The 17,229-nt window shown below is 35.1% G+C and overlaps 1 protein-coding gene across 2 annotated transcripts in view; it reads left to right on the top strand.

Annotated features, from left to right (window-relative positions):
* LOC111503168 (O-acyltransferase like protein) overlaps positions 1-17,229 on the top strand; it is a 112,432-nt gene that overhangs the window by 58,692 nt on the left and 36,511 nt on the right. For both annotated transcript variants that reach the window (XM_074176878.1, XM_074176879.1), the window contains exons 2-5: positions 1,232-1,371; positions 11,189-11,409; positions 11,845-11,927; positions 16,648-16,841. In XM_074176878.1, the coding sequence (XP_074032979.1) occupies positions 1,232-1,371; positions 11,189-11,409; positions 11,845-11,927; positions 16,648-16,841 (638 nt within the window). The remainder of the gene's footprint in view (positions 1-1,231; positions 1,372-11,188; positions 11,410-11,844; positions 11,928-16,647; positions 16,842-17,229) is intronic.

The raw sequence follows: 17,229 nt of genomic DNA, 5'->3' as shown, positions 1-17,229 counted from the left end.
TACTTGTTTAATAACCGAAAATTTTAGGTTTTCAATTTCAAAACTGACGAAACTCAGTGCAATCTTCAAACCCTTATTTTTCCACTTGGGGGTGGAAATAGCTGATTTCCTTTCTTGATGCTTATTTACGCTATACAAAGAACCTACCTGCATATTTCAAGATTCTAGGTTCAGTAGCTTCTAGTGTAAGTTAATATAAGAGCGAACAACAGATTGTAATTGATATTTTTACTTTAAAAATACAGTAACTGGAAAAATATGTCAACTGCACTAAGTAATGAATAGTTTCGAAACTCGAATTATATCACTCATAAAGAAATTAGCAAAACTTACACAACCGTCAACGACGTCTGCCATCATGCGTCTGTCCGCGTTTAGACCGCCCCTATACCCCCGCGCATCGTCCCCCTTCGTCTTACAGTAGACGCGATGCGTAATGGCTTACTGCGTTGCGTCAAGTCATTTTTATCATGATAACTTTCGAACGATTTGTCCTAATTACTTACTGTATCCATATTGAATACTCAAAACGACAATTGTACCAATTTTTATAAGAATTAGACAGATATCATAAAATGTGCATTGATACTTATCGTTATATTATGACCAAAATTACCGAAAACCTTTGTTAATTGTAGCCTAAATGTTATTCTGATGTATAAGCCGAAAATATGTAAAGTTTCATCTGAATGCATTCAGTCGTTTAGGCGTGCCTGAAAGTAACAAACCTGGATTCCTAATCGAAGTTCTCCGTAGGTTAAAGATATAGGCTACATCCTATTATAGCTAATACCTTGAATTAATCGAACAGTTCAGCATCTCCTTCTCTACGACTCTCAATTTCTCTTTCGGTCAGCCTTCTTTTCAACTATCTTCCAGTTCGCCATAGCGCTATTCATTATTCTGGATTCATTCACCTATGGAAAAACTTGTACAACATCCTCATAGCAGGTACTCATTTTGGAATAAAATATAAAATCAAAACCTGTGGAATAAACACAAAACAAACACTTTTTCCAAACACTAGAACTGATGTAAATGAGTTTACTTCATTTCCTGGAGACGCCAACCTTGTTGGTGACACGCGTTTTGTATTGCAGTTCTGGTGTTTAGGAGAAGTGCTTATTTTGGACCCATTCTAGAATTCAAAATGCAAATGCTAACCTTTCTCACCAATGAAAAAATCTCACTGAAGTCAGCGATTGCTTTTACGATGATACTTTTTTTTCAGACAATGACTATGAAAAAATTCCACCACTCAACCAGATGGACAGATTTCTACAATGTAGGGAAAAGGAAAATTTATTCTGCCTGATGCAGTTTACGCTGAGACCTAAAAATACTAACAGTAGGGTTTGGCAACTTATTCAGGTGAGTGGGTTGGCTTTGACATCAGTCAATGATTGTAGATCATTATTTTATTATTATTATATTATATTATTATTATTATTGACTCAATTCATATACAGGCAGCCAAGACAAATGATTTCTGATTTTGTCAACAACACAATATTTGAAATGAGGTTTTTATCAATGTAAAAAATATGTGAATGAACAATTTTGAAGTGACGTATTCCTGAGACAATTTTAAGAAAAAAAGTCTATATGAACTTATATCCGAAAATACTTCGTTTCGGAGATACGGGGTGTTGAAATTGAATTTTTTTGTTCGCTTTTTGAAAAAATAAGTTATTTGCACGACATTCGGTACCCGGTTTTTTTTGACGTGTGAAATCATAATTTCGTATTAATTTTCATGTATCCAATGTACCAGGGTGTACGGTGAGATGAGTGGATACAAAACTGTTTTCTATGGAGTTCCTCAAGGTACGGTTTTGGGTCCCATTTTATTCGTTATTTATCTGAACGATATGTTATCTTTAGATATTCAGGGAAATTTCACTGCTTATGCCGATGATACAGCGATTACCTTTGTGGGGAATTCTTGGCCTGAAGTTATCAAACGAACAAACCAAAATCTCTTGTCTGTCAGCAAATGGCTGAATGATAATTTGCTTACTTTGAATATTGTCAAAACAGTAGCAATTCCTTTCAAAAACAATAGTAATAATAACCTACAAAACATTAATATCAACAAACATAATATCAGCTATGTCGAGAACTCCAAGTATCTGGGAATAATAATTGACCATAAACTAACCTGGAAAGTGCATATATCTAATGTGGTCTCAAAAATAAGAAAAACCATCTATAAATTTCATTTACTGAGAAATATACTGAATACTGTAACTCTTAAAACAGTGTACTATGCTATCACACAGAGCTTACTGCAGTACTGCATAATAGCATGGGGATCGGCATATAAAACAATTATGGAATCATTGGTTACAGCACAGAAATACATTATCAAGATCTGCCTTCGGAAACCTAGAAGATATCCATCTAATCTTCTTTTCAAAGAATTCAGAGTCCTAACAGTCAAAGAACTGTCCCTCAAGAACTTATTGATATTTACCCACAAAACTCGAAGTCCGTCTAATGCATTATCTTATGATAGTGTCACAACTAGAGCTGTGTCTAATAGAAATATACAAGTTCCATCCTTTAACTATAAGTTGACGAGATACAGTTTTAATTATCTCGGTAAAAAATTGTACAATATTGTAGATAAATCAATTAGGGATATTAAGTTTCTCAATTCCTTCAAATCAAAAATAACACTGTGGATCGTTGAGAATTCCAACCAGTTGTTGCAATTGTTATATCATCCAATACAATAAAAAGTTGTATTCACATTTTCAAACTCACACATTTTATATTCAACTACTGTCTACCGACACATCTCTACCCCACATCTTTTTTTTCAGCCTTTTTTTACTCATTTTTTTTTCTTAAATTCTGTTGCAAATAATTATGTCTGAGTTCATAGTCTTGTATTACGCGACACATAACACTTACAAACGTTGCACTAGAGACATATTTAAAATTACGGTATTACTGTTTGCTACACACGAGCTTGCTCTGTAGTAATTTGTATTATTGTTTTGTTATATTTGTTTGCTCAGATTGTAATATTACACACATCGTGGTGCGTTGTATTTACTGTACACAAAAAGCATATTTATATATGTAAATTAAACTATATCACATATATCATTATTCCAAAATATCATAACGTACTATAATTTTGGTTCGCTATATTCTCTGTGCTCATATATTATATCTATGTATTTGAATGAAACAATAAATTCTATTCCATTCTATTCTATTCTATTCTATTCTATCTAGAGAACGCTGCGTACGCTGTCATTATTTATTTCAAATTGCCCTAACTTTTTTGACAGTGAACTTTTGGTACTTTTCATGAAAAAACCTAATTCCCGCACCTTTCCCAAGTAAAAAAGGTACACCTCCTCAACAACGCTGGAGGTGATCGTTTTCGAGATATTTACAATTTTCTATATCGAAGCATATTACTTTACAGCCAAATTTCATTTCAATAATTTTTGTCACTCTCCGCTTGCAAATTAAGTAAATTAAATCGTGTAGGCTATGAAAGTTTGCTTATGAAAATAGAAGTTCGCTGTCACATTTTTAACTATTAATTGACAAATTGACAGTTTGGAGTTCATAAAGTGATTTTTTGGTACCATGCCCAACTTCACGAATGCTGAAATGGCTGATATGGTTTTTGCATGTGGCTTGGCTGACGGAAATTCAAGTGAGGCCAGACGCATCTATCAGGAAAGGTATCCCCAACGCGTGACTCCTTGTGCAGCGACATTTGCGAATCTTTTCCGGCGACTTTCTGAATCTGGAAGCTTTGAAACAAATTCTGCAGTAGGACGGCCACGGACTACAAGAACTGTAGAATTGGCGGTTCTCGAATAAATTAGTGAACATCCAGAAACAAGTACAAGAAAAATTAGTCAAACTTTAAATGTGAGTCACATGACAGTTTACAGAATTTTAAAAGAACAGCAATTATATCCCTATCATATTCAGCGTGTCCAGGCATTTACTCTACGTGATTTCCAACCACACATCGAATTTCCTCAATGGCTTCAAAGAAAAGGCGAACAAGATCCGCAAATTTTATAGAAAATCCTCTCCACAAAAAAGGCTAATTTTTCAAGAAATGGTATCATGAACTTCCATAACAACCACATCTGGGTGGAAGATAACACACATGCGATAACGCAAACTCATTTCCAAGACAGATTCTCTTTTAATGTATGGATAGGCATAATTGGGGATTATTTTTTTGGGCCCTTTTTTCTCCCCTCACGTTTAAATGGAGATACACGAGCAACTTATGGAAGATTTTCCCATTGGTCTCCGAAATCACTCTTGGTTTATGATCGATGGAGCTCCTGCTCAGTTTAGTGTGATAGCAAGAAATTTTTTAGACGTAGCATATCCCCTACGATGGATAGGAAGAGGAGGCACTGAGCATTGGCCCCCGAGGTCACCGGACCTCGATCCCGTCGATTTTTTTTAAGGATACCTAAAAACACTAGTTCATGCTAGCCCCATTGAAAACAAGAAAATTTCGAGGGATCGCATCATAACTAGATGCGAAACGATAAGAAACACTGCGGGGATTTTTCAACGAGTGCGGAATTTTTTGATGAGGAGAGCAGAAGCTTGTTTTACTGTTGTGGGGTCGTCACTTTGAACAGTTGTTATAATAGTTGTTTCGTTCAAATTTAATATGTTTATTTTCCTAATAAATAACATAGTACTTCTCCGAATTATTTTTTTACAAACTCCGAAATGAAGCACTTTCTAAATGAATAATTGAACCCGACAAATTTTTTCAATTCGAATTGAATAAGCAGTTCGATAATGCTCAGTATAGAAGAAGTCTAAATAAATAACTAAAATTGCAAAAAACTTATGACAAAAACCTACCATGTTTTGAAAATATTTCGAAAACGAAACGATCATCTCCAGCGTTGTTGAGGAGTTGTACCTTTTTCACTTGGAAAAGGTGTGGAAATTAGGTTTTTTCATGAATAGTACCAAAAGTTTACTGACAAAAAAGTTAGGGCAATTTGAAATAAATAATGACAGCGTACGCAGCGCCCTCTAGATGTTACCGAATTTCGTTCAAATTTTTTACAAGAGTCATTTGCAAAAAAGCGAACAAAAAAATTCAATTTCAACCCGTATCTTCGAAACGAAGCATTTTCGGACACAAGTTCATATAGACTTGTCTCAAGAATACGTTATTTCAACGTATTTATGTTACACCCTGTGTAATAGAACCTTATAATAATATATATAAGTACGTCATATGCGTGTGTGCGAATGGTTTGTGAATATTTATTTTTAGATTCAGACAATTTTGACACTCATTGGATTTTTTCACATTTTTCGCAATTGCCAGTCAGTATGTTTACCATTTTTAAGTTTTATTGCATTATTTTTTCTCGAAACAAGTGTGAAAAGAACTTATCGAGTTCTCATTCATTCACCTTTATCTTCTCATTACATTGTTCTGTATTCTCCTTTCCTACGTGAATAAATATTATATTATAATCATTATTATTATTGCTATATTCGGTATGCTGACACACAGATGACTTTCTGATATTCCTAACCTTCAAAAGACATTGTATAAATTTCACAGGTGTCGAATTATTAGGTTGTGGGATAAAACATTTTCAGTGAAGCAACTTTTGTTAGTTTCAAGAAAATGGATGAAAAAGAATTTGATGTGCTGATAAAGCATTGCTTTTTGACGAAAAAACATACTGTTGAAGCCAGGGATTGGCTTGATAAACATTATCCGGAAAAATCAGAAAAATCAACCGTCGAGAAGTTATTTATATGATGGAATCGGCCGATACTTGATGAAAATCCACAACTAACGTATTCCAAAAACACTTTATTGTGAGATTTTCACTAAACTGTTTTACAAAAACGCAACACGTGTTTCGCCATACAATGGCTTCATCTGGCGTGTCTTTCAACTAATTCTACACATTCAATACTGAATATATATATAGTTTATGGAGTACCTGAAATCAAAGTACCTGTAAACGAAGTATCTGAATTTTAAGTAGCTGATATTTTACCTGAGTTTCTAACGAATTAAATTAACTGCACTTATGTTCCATTTTCACATTTGAAAAAATATATTCAGTAACGGAGAGTTATTGAGTTCTAATTGATCATTCAGTAAATTACCCGAATTCCTGAATCTATTGATTTCTAAACATTCTAGAAGATTAAGTTTCAAACTCTTCTCTTCTAAATGTAACACCTCGTACTCATGATTGAACTCATGTCCTTCTGCTAAAAGATGGTTTGCAAATGTGGAATTGGTCTTTCTATTTACAAAACTACTCCTATGTTCTTTAATTCGTTGAAAAATTGTTCTTCCTGTTTGGCCAATATACAGTTTTGGACAAGAGCCACAAGTCAGCTTAAATACTCCTGATCTATCCGACACCAAAGTTTTGTCCTTATTGTTTTTAATAAATTTACTTAGGTTATTATTCGTTCTATGAGCTACGTTTACGCCTTCTTTCTTCAAAAAACGGGCAATATTCCTGTTTGGTTCCACCACATATGTCAATGTCTTATAACTAGTTATAGTTAGTTATAGCTAGTTATATATAACTTAGTTATAAGACATTGACATATGTGGGGGAACCAAACAGGAATATTGCCCGTTTTTTGAAGAAAGAAGGCGTAAACGTAGCTTATAGAACGAATAATAACCTAAGTAAATTTATTAAAAACAATAAGGACAAAACTTTGGTGTCGGATAGATCAGGAGTATATAAGCTGACTTGTGGCTCTTGTCCAAAACTGTATATTGGCCAAACAGGAAGAACAATTTTCCAACGAATTAAAGAACATAGGAGTAGTTTTGTAAATAGAAAGACCAATTCCACATTTGCAAACCATCTTTTAGCAGAAGGACATGAGTTCAATCATGAGTACGAGGTGTTACATTTAGAAGAGAAGAGTTTGAAAGTTAATCTTCTAGAATGTTTAGAAATCAATAGATTCAGGAATTCGGGTAATTTACTGAATGATCAATTAGAACTCAATAACTCTCCGTTACTGAATATATTTTTTCAAATGTGAAAATGGAACATAAGTGCAGGTAATTTAATTCGTTAGAAACTCAGGTAAAATATCAGCTACTTAAAATTCAGGTACTTCGTTTACAGGTACTTTGATTTCAGATACTCCATAAACTATACATGTATTTAGTATTGAATGTGTAGAATTAGTTGAAAGACACGCCAGATGAAGCCATTGTATGGCGAAACACGTGTTGCGTTTTTGTAAAACAGTTTAGTGAAAATCTCACAATAAAGTGTTTTTGGAATACGAGAAGTTATTTGCTGAGTTCAAACGAGATGAAACGAGCATCGAGGACGATGCACGCAGTGGATGCCCTAAAGAGGCTGTTACCGACAAAAACATAAAAAAAGTCCACAGAATAATTTTGGATGACCCCAAAATGGAGTTGATCAAGATAGCTGAGGCTCTAGAGATAGCAAAGGAATGTGTTACACATATCGTGCCTGAATATTTGGATATGCGAAAGCACTGTTCAAAGTGGATGCCACGCGAGCTCACAAGCTACCAAAAACAACAACGAGTTGATAATTCTGAGAAGTGTTTGAAGCTATACCACTATGAAAAACCCGAATTTATGCGTTGATATGTGACAATGGATGAAACATGGCTTCATCATTTCACATCGGAATGAAAACGGTCGTCATATGAGTGGACTGCACGTGATGAACCGACTCCAAAGCGTGCAAAGACGCAACAGTTGGCTGGCAATGTAGTGGTATCAGTTTTTTTGTGATGCGCATGGTATAATATTCATTGACTATCTTGGAAAGGAAAAAATATCAACAATGACTATTACATAGCTTTATTACAGCGTTTGAAGACGAGGTCGCAGAAAAACGGCTCCATCTTAAAAAAAATTAAGTGCTGTTTCATCAATATACTATTATTATTATTATTAAAGACAATACATGATGTCACAAATCAATGAAAACGATGTCAAAACTGCATGAACTGGACTTCGAATTATTTCCGCATCCACCGTATTGTTTTCAAGGACAAAACACAATCACTACAGGGAAACCCTTAAGGCGCTCTCAGAGCGGTACCTGTGCAGAAGTAGCGATTCACATTGGATTTGAATCGCTGGAGATTAAATCCACTTGAAAAAAACGTTCTCAGGAAGTTTATTCCACATCAACACAGTTCTCCAAAAAAAAGAGTTCTTAAACAGTGAAGTTCGAGGTGTACTGAGTTATACCTCAAAACGATGAGCAGCCACTGTTCGTCGCATATTTCTGATACGTACTGTTCTTGGTGGAATCGAATGTGCCATGTCACTTCAACACCCCCTGTGAAAGCATCTATAGAAGAGAGACAAATCTCCAACCTTTCGTAGATGTTACAGGCTATCAAGGTTGCATGTGATGTTCGTGTCTCCAATCAGGCGGATGGTTCTTTTCTGGATGGAATCCAGCAACTTCAGGGTATGTTTGGGGGCAGAGCTCCAAACATGAGAACAATACTCCAAAGAAGGTCTGATCTGAGCTTTATGAAGCTACAAAAGTTTCTGCGGCGTATACGGTTTTCTGGTTCGGAACAGTGTTCCAAGCTTTTGAGAAGCAGCATTTGCAATTCCAGCGACATGCAATTCCTCAACAATGCAGAGTGTAACAGACTGTTGGTTGACATTGGAAGTCACAGGATTTTGGTAATGACCTCTGACTTCATGCCTCCAACTATCAACCACGAACTGCCTCATGAATTACTGTTCCCGAGAAGAGAGTAGTGGATCCTCCTGGAGAAGAAAATATCAAGAGCAGATAGTTGTTGATTCATAGATGGATCAAAAACACCTTCCGGTTCTGGTGCAAGTGTTTCTAGTCGCAGACCCAGGACGGAGATATCTACCTGCCTAGGAACCTATGTGACTGTATTTCAAGTGGAAATTTACGCTATTGAATTGTGTGCAGAGAGATGGGAAGAATCCAACCTCATACACAAGTCAATTAAAATATTCTCGGACAGTCAAGCGGCGTTGGAATGTCTTGGCTTTTACCGAGCAACGTCTAAATTGGTAGCAAACTGCCGAAAACGACTCTCTTCGATAGGAAGACTCAACAGATTGTCTCTGGTCTGGATTCCTGGCCATACTGGCCTGGAAAGCAATGAGGCTACTGACTCCCTTGCAAAGGAGGGTGCTGCAAGCAGCTTCATCGGACCAGAACCTGTCATTGCCATCGCTTTAGGTTTTGTTCAATAAAGATTGAACACCTGGATGACAAGAAGATTTATGGACGTCTGGCAGAATCTTCCAGGATTGGCTCAATCCAAGGCGTTTATTCACCCTTCGGAACTTGATACCGAACAGTTGTTGGACTACAGTAGGGATGAACTACGATGTTTAATAGGCTTTCTTATAGAATACTGTCATTCGAATCATCATATGCAGAGACTCGGACTGTCGGAAGACAGTGTGTGTCACCTCTTGGCAAGAGATCACAGTCTACTACTAAATGCCACTAAATCGAACATCATCCTTTTTAGATCAAAAAAGAATCGGTAGAAAATAAGTGAATCTTCCACAATCACGATTGATAATGTTCCTTAATAACCCATAAATGAATGCAAAAATCTTGGAGTTATAATCGACTCTGACTTGCGGTTTGAGAAACATATAAACAAACAAATACAACTGGCATATTCTTATTCTTATTCATGGACACAGAAACATACTCACGAAGCAGACGAAAACAACTCTCTGTGATGCACTTGTTTTATCGCGCTTCAACTACTCGGATTCTTTATATGGTCCATGTTTTACCAAACAGTATGCTCAGGAAATACAGAAAGTACAAAACTCGTGTCTACGGCTCATTCAAGGAATTAGGAAATATAAAAAAATATCCCATAATTAACGGGATACGGGGTGGATCAAAATGGAAAATAGACAGATATTGAATGCTTCTAATTTATATAACAAAATTATACAAACCAAAACTCCGCCTTATCTGTACAGAAAAATCACTTTTCGTACTGTTCACAATCTGAACATCAGATTTAAGGGTACTCTTACCCCACCTAGTTTTAAAACTAATTTTCTCAAGCGCTCTTTTAGCTATAATATATGCCAAGTGAAAAACCTGTTACCAAAAGAAATAATAAATTCGGAACTTTGTGTTTCACGGAAAATATTCAAACTCCTTCTGTTCGAAAGCCAACTTTTAGTATAAACTGCCCAACCATATACATTTTTCCATCATTATGAGACCAGAAAAGTCTCAGTAATGGACGTCTTCTTCAGCATCTTAATAGATATTTGAACAATCCCATTTTTTTTGTGCATGACTTTCTTTTTGTCTCAGCTCAGGTAGAATCTTTTTTGGGTTGAGTGGAAGAACAACTCAGTAGCACTTGTGCTAACTGAGTTGAACTTTCGCCTTTTGTTATGTCAGCAACTAGATCTGTAATTTATTTAAATTTTTGTATATAACTACAGCTGGGAAACGATAAAGACGAGTATTATTATTATTATCATTATTATACTTTGTGCCTGCCCCGCTGGGGATCGAATCAGGTTTTTAGAGTTCGGCAGAGCCATTCTCTCATCATCTAACCTAAAAGAGCACTCACCAAACAAACTAATCTGCTTCAATAAGGAGCTGGATTTATTTGGTCGAGTGTGAATAGGTTTGAGGCACAATAAACCCTTGCGGGTTGCGGCAAAGGGTCGAATAGACCCATTCACTTCAGACCTAACCTAACCTAACCGAACCCCCAACAAACTTATTGAAGCAGAAAGTGGAATTGTCTGACCTGACATTATTATATGCGGTTCGGAGACATTTATTTTCTTGGAGAAAACCGATACCTGGGTTTATGTTTATTCTCCAGATCTGCCCCCAAGCGACTTTTTCTCGTTCCCAGACCCCAAGAGAATGCTATCTGGGAAACAATTCAGCGCCGATGGGGCTGGTAGGAGGTGTTTTTTCTGAGAATTCTCTTTATCATAGTTCTGCTGTAATACCATCTGCTTGTTTGACTGATGGAAGCACTGAATTCCTATTTTGTTTTTATATGTCATACAAAACGCTTTTCAATATGACGATAACTTCTTGTTCCATCTGACCAACTATAATCATATTGAAACTTTTAACTTTATAACTTTTTATAACTTTTTCAGAAATCGAAAGAAAACCCAAATGCCTTCAATCGCGATGTGGTGAATCGACTTCGATGTTTCCCCAGAGACCTTGTCAAAAGAAAAGAAGAGCTGATTGGAAATGCAACTTTCAGAGAAAATAGTCTACTGAGTAACTATTCGCTGAATGCTCGGCTGAACACAATTGATTGTAAGAACTACTCGGAACCAAAAAAGCTCACAACCTTTGATTATAGTGTACTGTGAGTATTTTATTTATTTTGCTATTCATCAAAAATCAAGAAGTGATACTTTTGATACTTTCTCTCTGATAAATATCATTCATTTCTATTATGGAAGTCTCTTAATTTGGAGATATTTCAACAAAACTGATTCGATTTTGAAATGGTACTCTTGCAGTTATTTTTCTGAAATCGAATTCATGCTTTGCAATCTAGAAACTATTGAAAAGGCATGCATTTATTGCATTACAGTGCTGTTGTATATCACTTTGTTTGAATCAAAAAACTTCTTGAGGGAATTGAGGGATATTCCATATCAGTCGGTAGAAAGTTATTAGTAATTCATAATAAATAATCATAGCAGAAATGTAGTCTACTTACAGCAAACCTATTTTCAAAAGTATCACTAATTCCAAAATATTGTGAGAAAATTGACGATTTTTAATTTTTTTTTAGATACTCTACACTAGCTTGGTTTGGTATAATAGCTGCGGCTACCTTGTGTGATGCAGTGTTCAGAGTTGGTAATTTTGGTGAAGGTATGTCAAATGATCGTAATGTTTTGCTTGTGAAAATCAATACAGTCCTCTGATCAGAAGTTTCCATGATGATATATCATTTGCTATCCTAGAAAATATCAAAACATATATTTTTAAACATGGAACAACAATATTTAGTTTGATTTGAAAAGGTTATATTTTTAGGAGTGATTAATTTTTGGGAAAAAAAGTTTTTGGCTTTCTACTACTCCATCTGATACAAAATAAAAAAATTGGATGAGAGAATCTTCCAAAGAATCTTTCTTTGGAAGATTATCTCATCCAATTTTTTTTTTTTTGTATCAGATGGAGTAGTAGAAAGCCAAAAACTTTCTTTCCCAAATATTTAGTCCTTACTAGAAAACGGAAAACAGATGGAATTGGAGTAGATATCTTTTTATACATACCATTCTCATTCTCAGATAGATGGCAAATGCCATATTTGTTTTTTTCGATCTTTCTTGGTGATTTTCCAAGCTGAAAAATTTGAAAACTGTGATGGAGAAGTTCATGAAGTTATGGAAATGTTTTTCACAACGGAAAATGTTCTTTTTATCAGTAATTTGTCGTTGAAATACTTCGATTTTTTTCACAAAAAAGCATTTTTCTCAATATTCCTTTTTATCTATCCTTTGCTTTGCTTCATTGTGTGTGTTGGACGACATTCGGGAAGTTCAATAAGACATCGACCAACGGTTGTGAGAAATCCTCCGGTTGGAACACTTGGATACCATTTTCAAATATTCAAAGCCTCATACTCACGTATAACAGTGTTCAACCTTATTTATTATATTCAAAAATACAAGGGTTGTCTTTTATATTTCGAGATTAGAGAACAAAAACAAATATAAATCATCGGAAATAACTTTATATTTTTTTTCAAAATATTCTCCATGAAGATCTATACACTTTTGCATTCGTTTAAATCAATTGTCGAAGCACTTTTACCACTCTAATTGACGTATCTCCAAAACATGCATTCTGAATGCAGCAACCGCTTCTTCAGGTGTCGAAAAACTTTGTCCTCTCAGTTTGTTTTTTATGTGCGGGAATAAAAAAAAGTCATTTGGTGCCAAGTCAGGACTAAACGGCGGATGATTCATCAGATCGATGTTTTGGGTGCTAAAAAATGCAGTTATTTGAGCCGATGTGTGAGAGCTCGCATTGTCGTGGTGAAGAGTGATCCGTCTTCGGCGGTTGATTTTCCTGATTTCTTGGAAGACAACTGGCAAACAAATGGTTATGTATATTGAATTATTAGACAGTTCATCAGTGGTTGAATAAAACACAATTAATAGGAGAACACTAGAGTATATTTCAGTGCTTCTACTTTAGACACATAAGAACGACTGACTAGATATATTCTTATCATATTTTTATCTTCACACCCCAGACCTATTCGAGGGCATTGTTAAAATCCATTAATATAAGATTACGGCGCACGTAGGAATGCACAATCATTATCCTAAATAAACATGGTCATAAATAAGTAAGACCCTTCAGTTTTATTCGTTTCTCTTGACACTTATCAGGCCAGCTTTCTGGGAACCGAGATTCGTTTTTGTACATCATCTGTTTAGATACATATTTTAACAGTGTACCACTCAGAATTGACTGTTCTGCGTTGTTCTAGTGGTACGGTTGCGACATGTCCAAATTTTGTTGGATTTGGCTCATCTTGAAATACCCATACAGTCGACTGCTGTTTACTTTCGGGCTCATATACATAAATCTACGATTCATCACCTGTTACGATGTCATAGACGTGTTTTGAAGCACCGCGATTGTATTTTTTGAGCATTTCCTTCTACCAATCGACACCAGCTTTTTTTGACCGATTGACAAATTTTGTGGGACAAACTTTTTGTCAGTCAAATGTTTATGCAATATTGAAAGTATGCTGGTCCCATCAATGCCTAAGGTTGTCTCAATCTCACGATAGGTCACATGACGATCTTGCAATATCAGTTCGGACACAGCATCAATGGTTTTCGAAACAACAACTGATTTTGGACGACCTTCACGAAATTCGTTTTGGAGTGAACTACGACCACGATTGAGTTCATCATACCATCGATAAACACACTGGTCCTTGATGGAGCTACATTGCCAAAAATTGAATTAAGTTCATCTATGCACTGTTGCCGAGTTAATTCACGTCGAAAGTTGTAAAAAACAATCGCACGAAAATGTTTACGATTTAATTTCATTTTTGGGCCAAGATGAATCTATCATGTTTATATAAACAACACAAATAGCGCGCGTATGTCAAAACGTTCTGAGAACGTATAAGCTCAAAAATGTCCAACTTCACGATAGATCTGTCAGTTGCCAGATAGCAACACTAAGGTTGCAAATTCCCGAAAGATAAAAGACAACCCTCGTATGTCTCCAGTGATACAGTAGAATTCAACGGTGAGCAAACAAAGTGACTGAATGTGACAGAATTGAAAATTCTGCTGAAAGCACTCATTATTTTTCGCGTGATAAATGTTCCTTAGCAGCTCGAAGTGGATTATGAAACCATTGAAGGTTTTGAAGACATAAAATCATAAAATTCATCTCGGAATATACACCATTTTTTCCCTTTCAGTATCACTGATTCTTCATATGACGTCAGTTCCTCTAGAAAGAGTTTTTCATTACCATTGTGATTTCAATTAAATAAAATCGAATTTTAATTGAGAAAAACCATATGAAACAGTAAATCAATACTTCAGTTGGGCTCACCAGTGTAACAACTAGACTTATTTTTAATTATTTGTCACCCCCTGAACCCCCCTCGCTAATGCCGTGATTATTCTGGCCCCCTGCACGAAGAGGGGGTATGAAGCACAGGACCGTCATTTGAAATTCTGAATCAAAAGTCATCCATCTATTCCCGAAGCTAGAATATATACTAATATACATAACTTTTGCTAGGTATTACAGAATTTCTTTCTGAATTCGAAGGCTAATGCTTATTAAGAGTTGAATTATTAATAATAATAATAATAAATCGACTTTTTTCATCAAAAATAAATTAGACGAACAGGCGGAATATCAGCATAATCTGTTTTTCAAATCAACCTTAGAAAAATATACAATAAAAACTATAATAATAACAAGTATAGAATAGAAGATAAATCAACCAATACAACAATAAACACAATAATAAAAGCTTGATCAAAATGAATAATAATGAGGGTATTGCAAAAATCGACATACAGAGCACCAATTACCAGGATTTAAGCAGAAGTTTCAAGCGTTTTTTAAATGTCATTATCGTGTAAAGTCTGAAGTCACTGGGCAACTTATTATACAGCTTAGCGGAAATATAGGAGAAACTTCGAGTGAAAAGTGCCGAGTTGTGTTTGGGAATGACCAAGACAGATCCATTTCGAGTATAATAGTTGTTAGTCTGGGAAAAACTAACAAGTCTATTATATAAATAATCAGGTTTATTTGTTAATAGTAATCTATGTGTATTTGTGAGGATGTGTAGAGTGCGTAGTTTTTCAAGTCTTAACCATCCGGAGTCATCAATCCTACTACTGATGTGATCAAATTTACGTATACCGAAGGAAAATCTCAAACAAGAGTTTTGAATTCTTTGGAGGTGAAGAGAGTCGTATTGAGTAAGTGCAGGTCCATATATGCAATCGCAATAAGATAATTTAGAGAAAATTAAAGTTTCGCAAAGCTTGAGTTTGACTTGTGTAGAAAGAATGTCTCTATTGGGAAATATTTGTCTGAGAATGTTATAAGACGATTTACAAAGATGACTGATATGTTTAGAAAATCTCAAATCGGAGTCAATCCACAAACCCAAGTTTTTGCATTCAGAAGTGAAAGGCAAGGCAACATCATTTATGTGGATCTTGATGAGGTTGGAAATAAGGCTCCTTTTAGATTTGGGTCCAAATAACATATATGATGATTTTTTAGCATTCAATTTCAAGTTATGTGCGCACGAGACGTTATACAGTGAATTGAGATCTCTATCTATCAGTTCTTGTGCTTCCAGGTTGCCTTCCGGAAAAGATTAGTAAATTTTAGTGTCATCAGCGTAGTGATGGATATTGCAAAATTTAATACATTTGTAGAAATTTGAGATATAGATGTTAAATAAGAGAGGTCCAAGAATAGAACCATGTGGAACTCCAAATTTGGTGTTCAGAACTGCAGATTTTAAGTGATCAAGGCTGATACACTGAGTTCGGTGTTCCAGAAAGCTTTCAATAAGATCTACAGCACATTTATCCAAACCAAAGTGACTAAGTTTATTACATAAAAGACTGCGGTCTAAGGTATCAAAATCTTTACTAAAGTCCAATAAAACTAGACATGTAACATAATTTTCATCGGTTGCTTTGAAAATATCATCCGTTATGGAGAGGAGTGCGGAAGTCGTGCTATGTTGAGAACGAAACCCAGACTGAACGCTAGTTATGATATTGTAAGAAGTGATGAATTCAATCATCTGATCTTTGAGATGATCTTTATATGTTATAAGAAGGAATACACCATTTTCTATAATCATAATTTTTTGTTGTGCAGAAATAATTCATGTGAAGAATATTTGTAACTTCCAACACCTCTGTTTCTAGTTCAAAAAATAAAATATATTTTAAAACATCGAAAAAAGGTCAAACATTTGTTTTCTCCTATAAATTATTTTCACCAGTAGTGTCCAACTGTCGTAAATTTCTGTTTTTGGATCATTTTATATCTATTTCAGCTTGGACTTATATCAAATCCCTGTCTCTACTCAGCAACTGGGAAGATCTCAGGGCTCCTGTCAAAAACGAGGATTATCAGAGGCTTAAAGGTCTGCAAGGCATCAGAACATATAACATGATAATAGTAATACTGGGACACACGGTTTTTAACTGCCTCTTTTCGTTTACTTCTGACGTTGGTTGGATAGAAACGGTAAGTAATAGAAAATGAATATTAGGTACAGAAGATTCAACTTTATGTCTTATAATAATTGGAATTTTCAACCAGTATGCTATTGATGGGAGATAACAAGTCACAACTAGTTCATTGGATTAGAGTGTATTATGGTCAGTTTGAATATGAAAAAACGGTTTAGTTTTTTATAACAAATAACAAATTTATCATTCCGTAGTCAAGAGTTTGAGAACCTGAAGCAATAGACGAAAAATATATTAACTTATTATATTTTAAGACACATTTTTCAAGTTAACTTCCATTACATTCATAACTTTCAATTGAATGTAAGGAAACGTCGAGTTGAAGTGGAATCGTTTTGACCCCACTTCAACAATATATCTTCGAAAATTGGATATTGTGTCTC

The sequence above is a fragment of the Leptinotarsa decemlineata genome, unplaced genomic scaffold (assembly GCF_025532065.1).
Source record: "Leptinotarsa decemlineata unplaced genomic scaffold, Ldec_3_MD MMD2_tig00002082_RagTag_RagTag, whole genome shotgun sequence".
Taxonomy (NCBI): domain Eukaryota; kingdom Metazoa; phylum Arthropoda; class Insecta; order Coleoptera; family Chrysomelidae; genus Leptinotarsa; species Leptinotarsa decemlineata.
The sequence above is the reverse complement of the archived record's forward strand: the minus strand, read 5'-3'. Positions and strand labels throughout refer to the sequence as shown.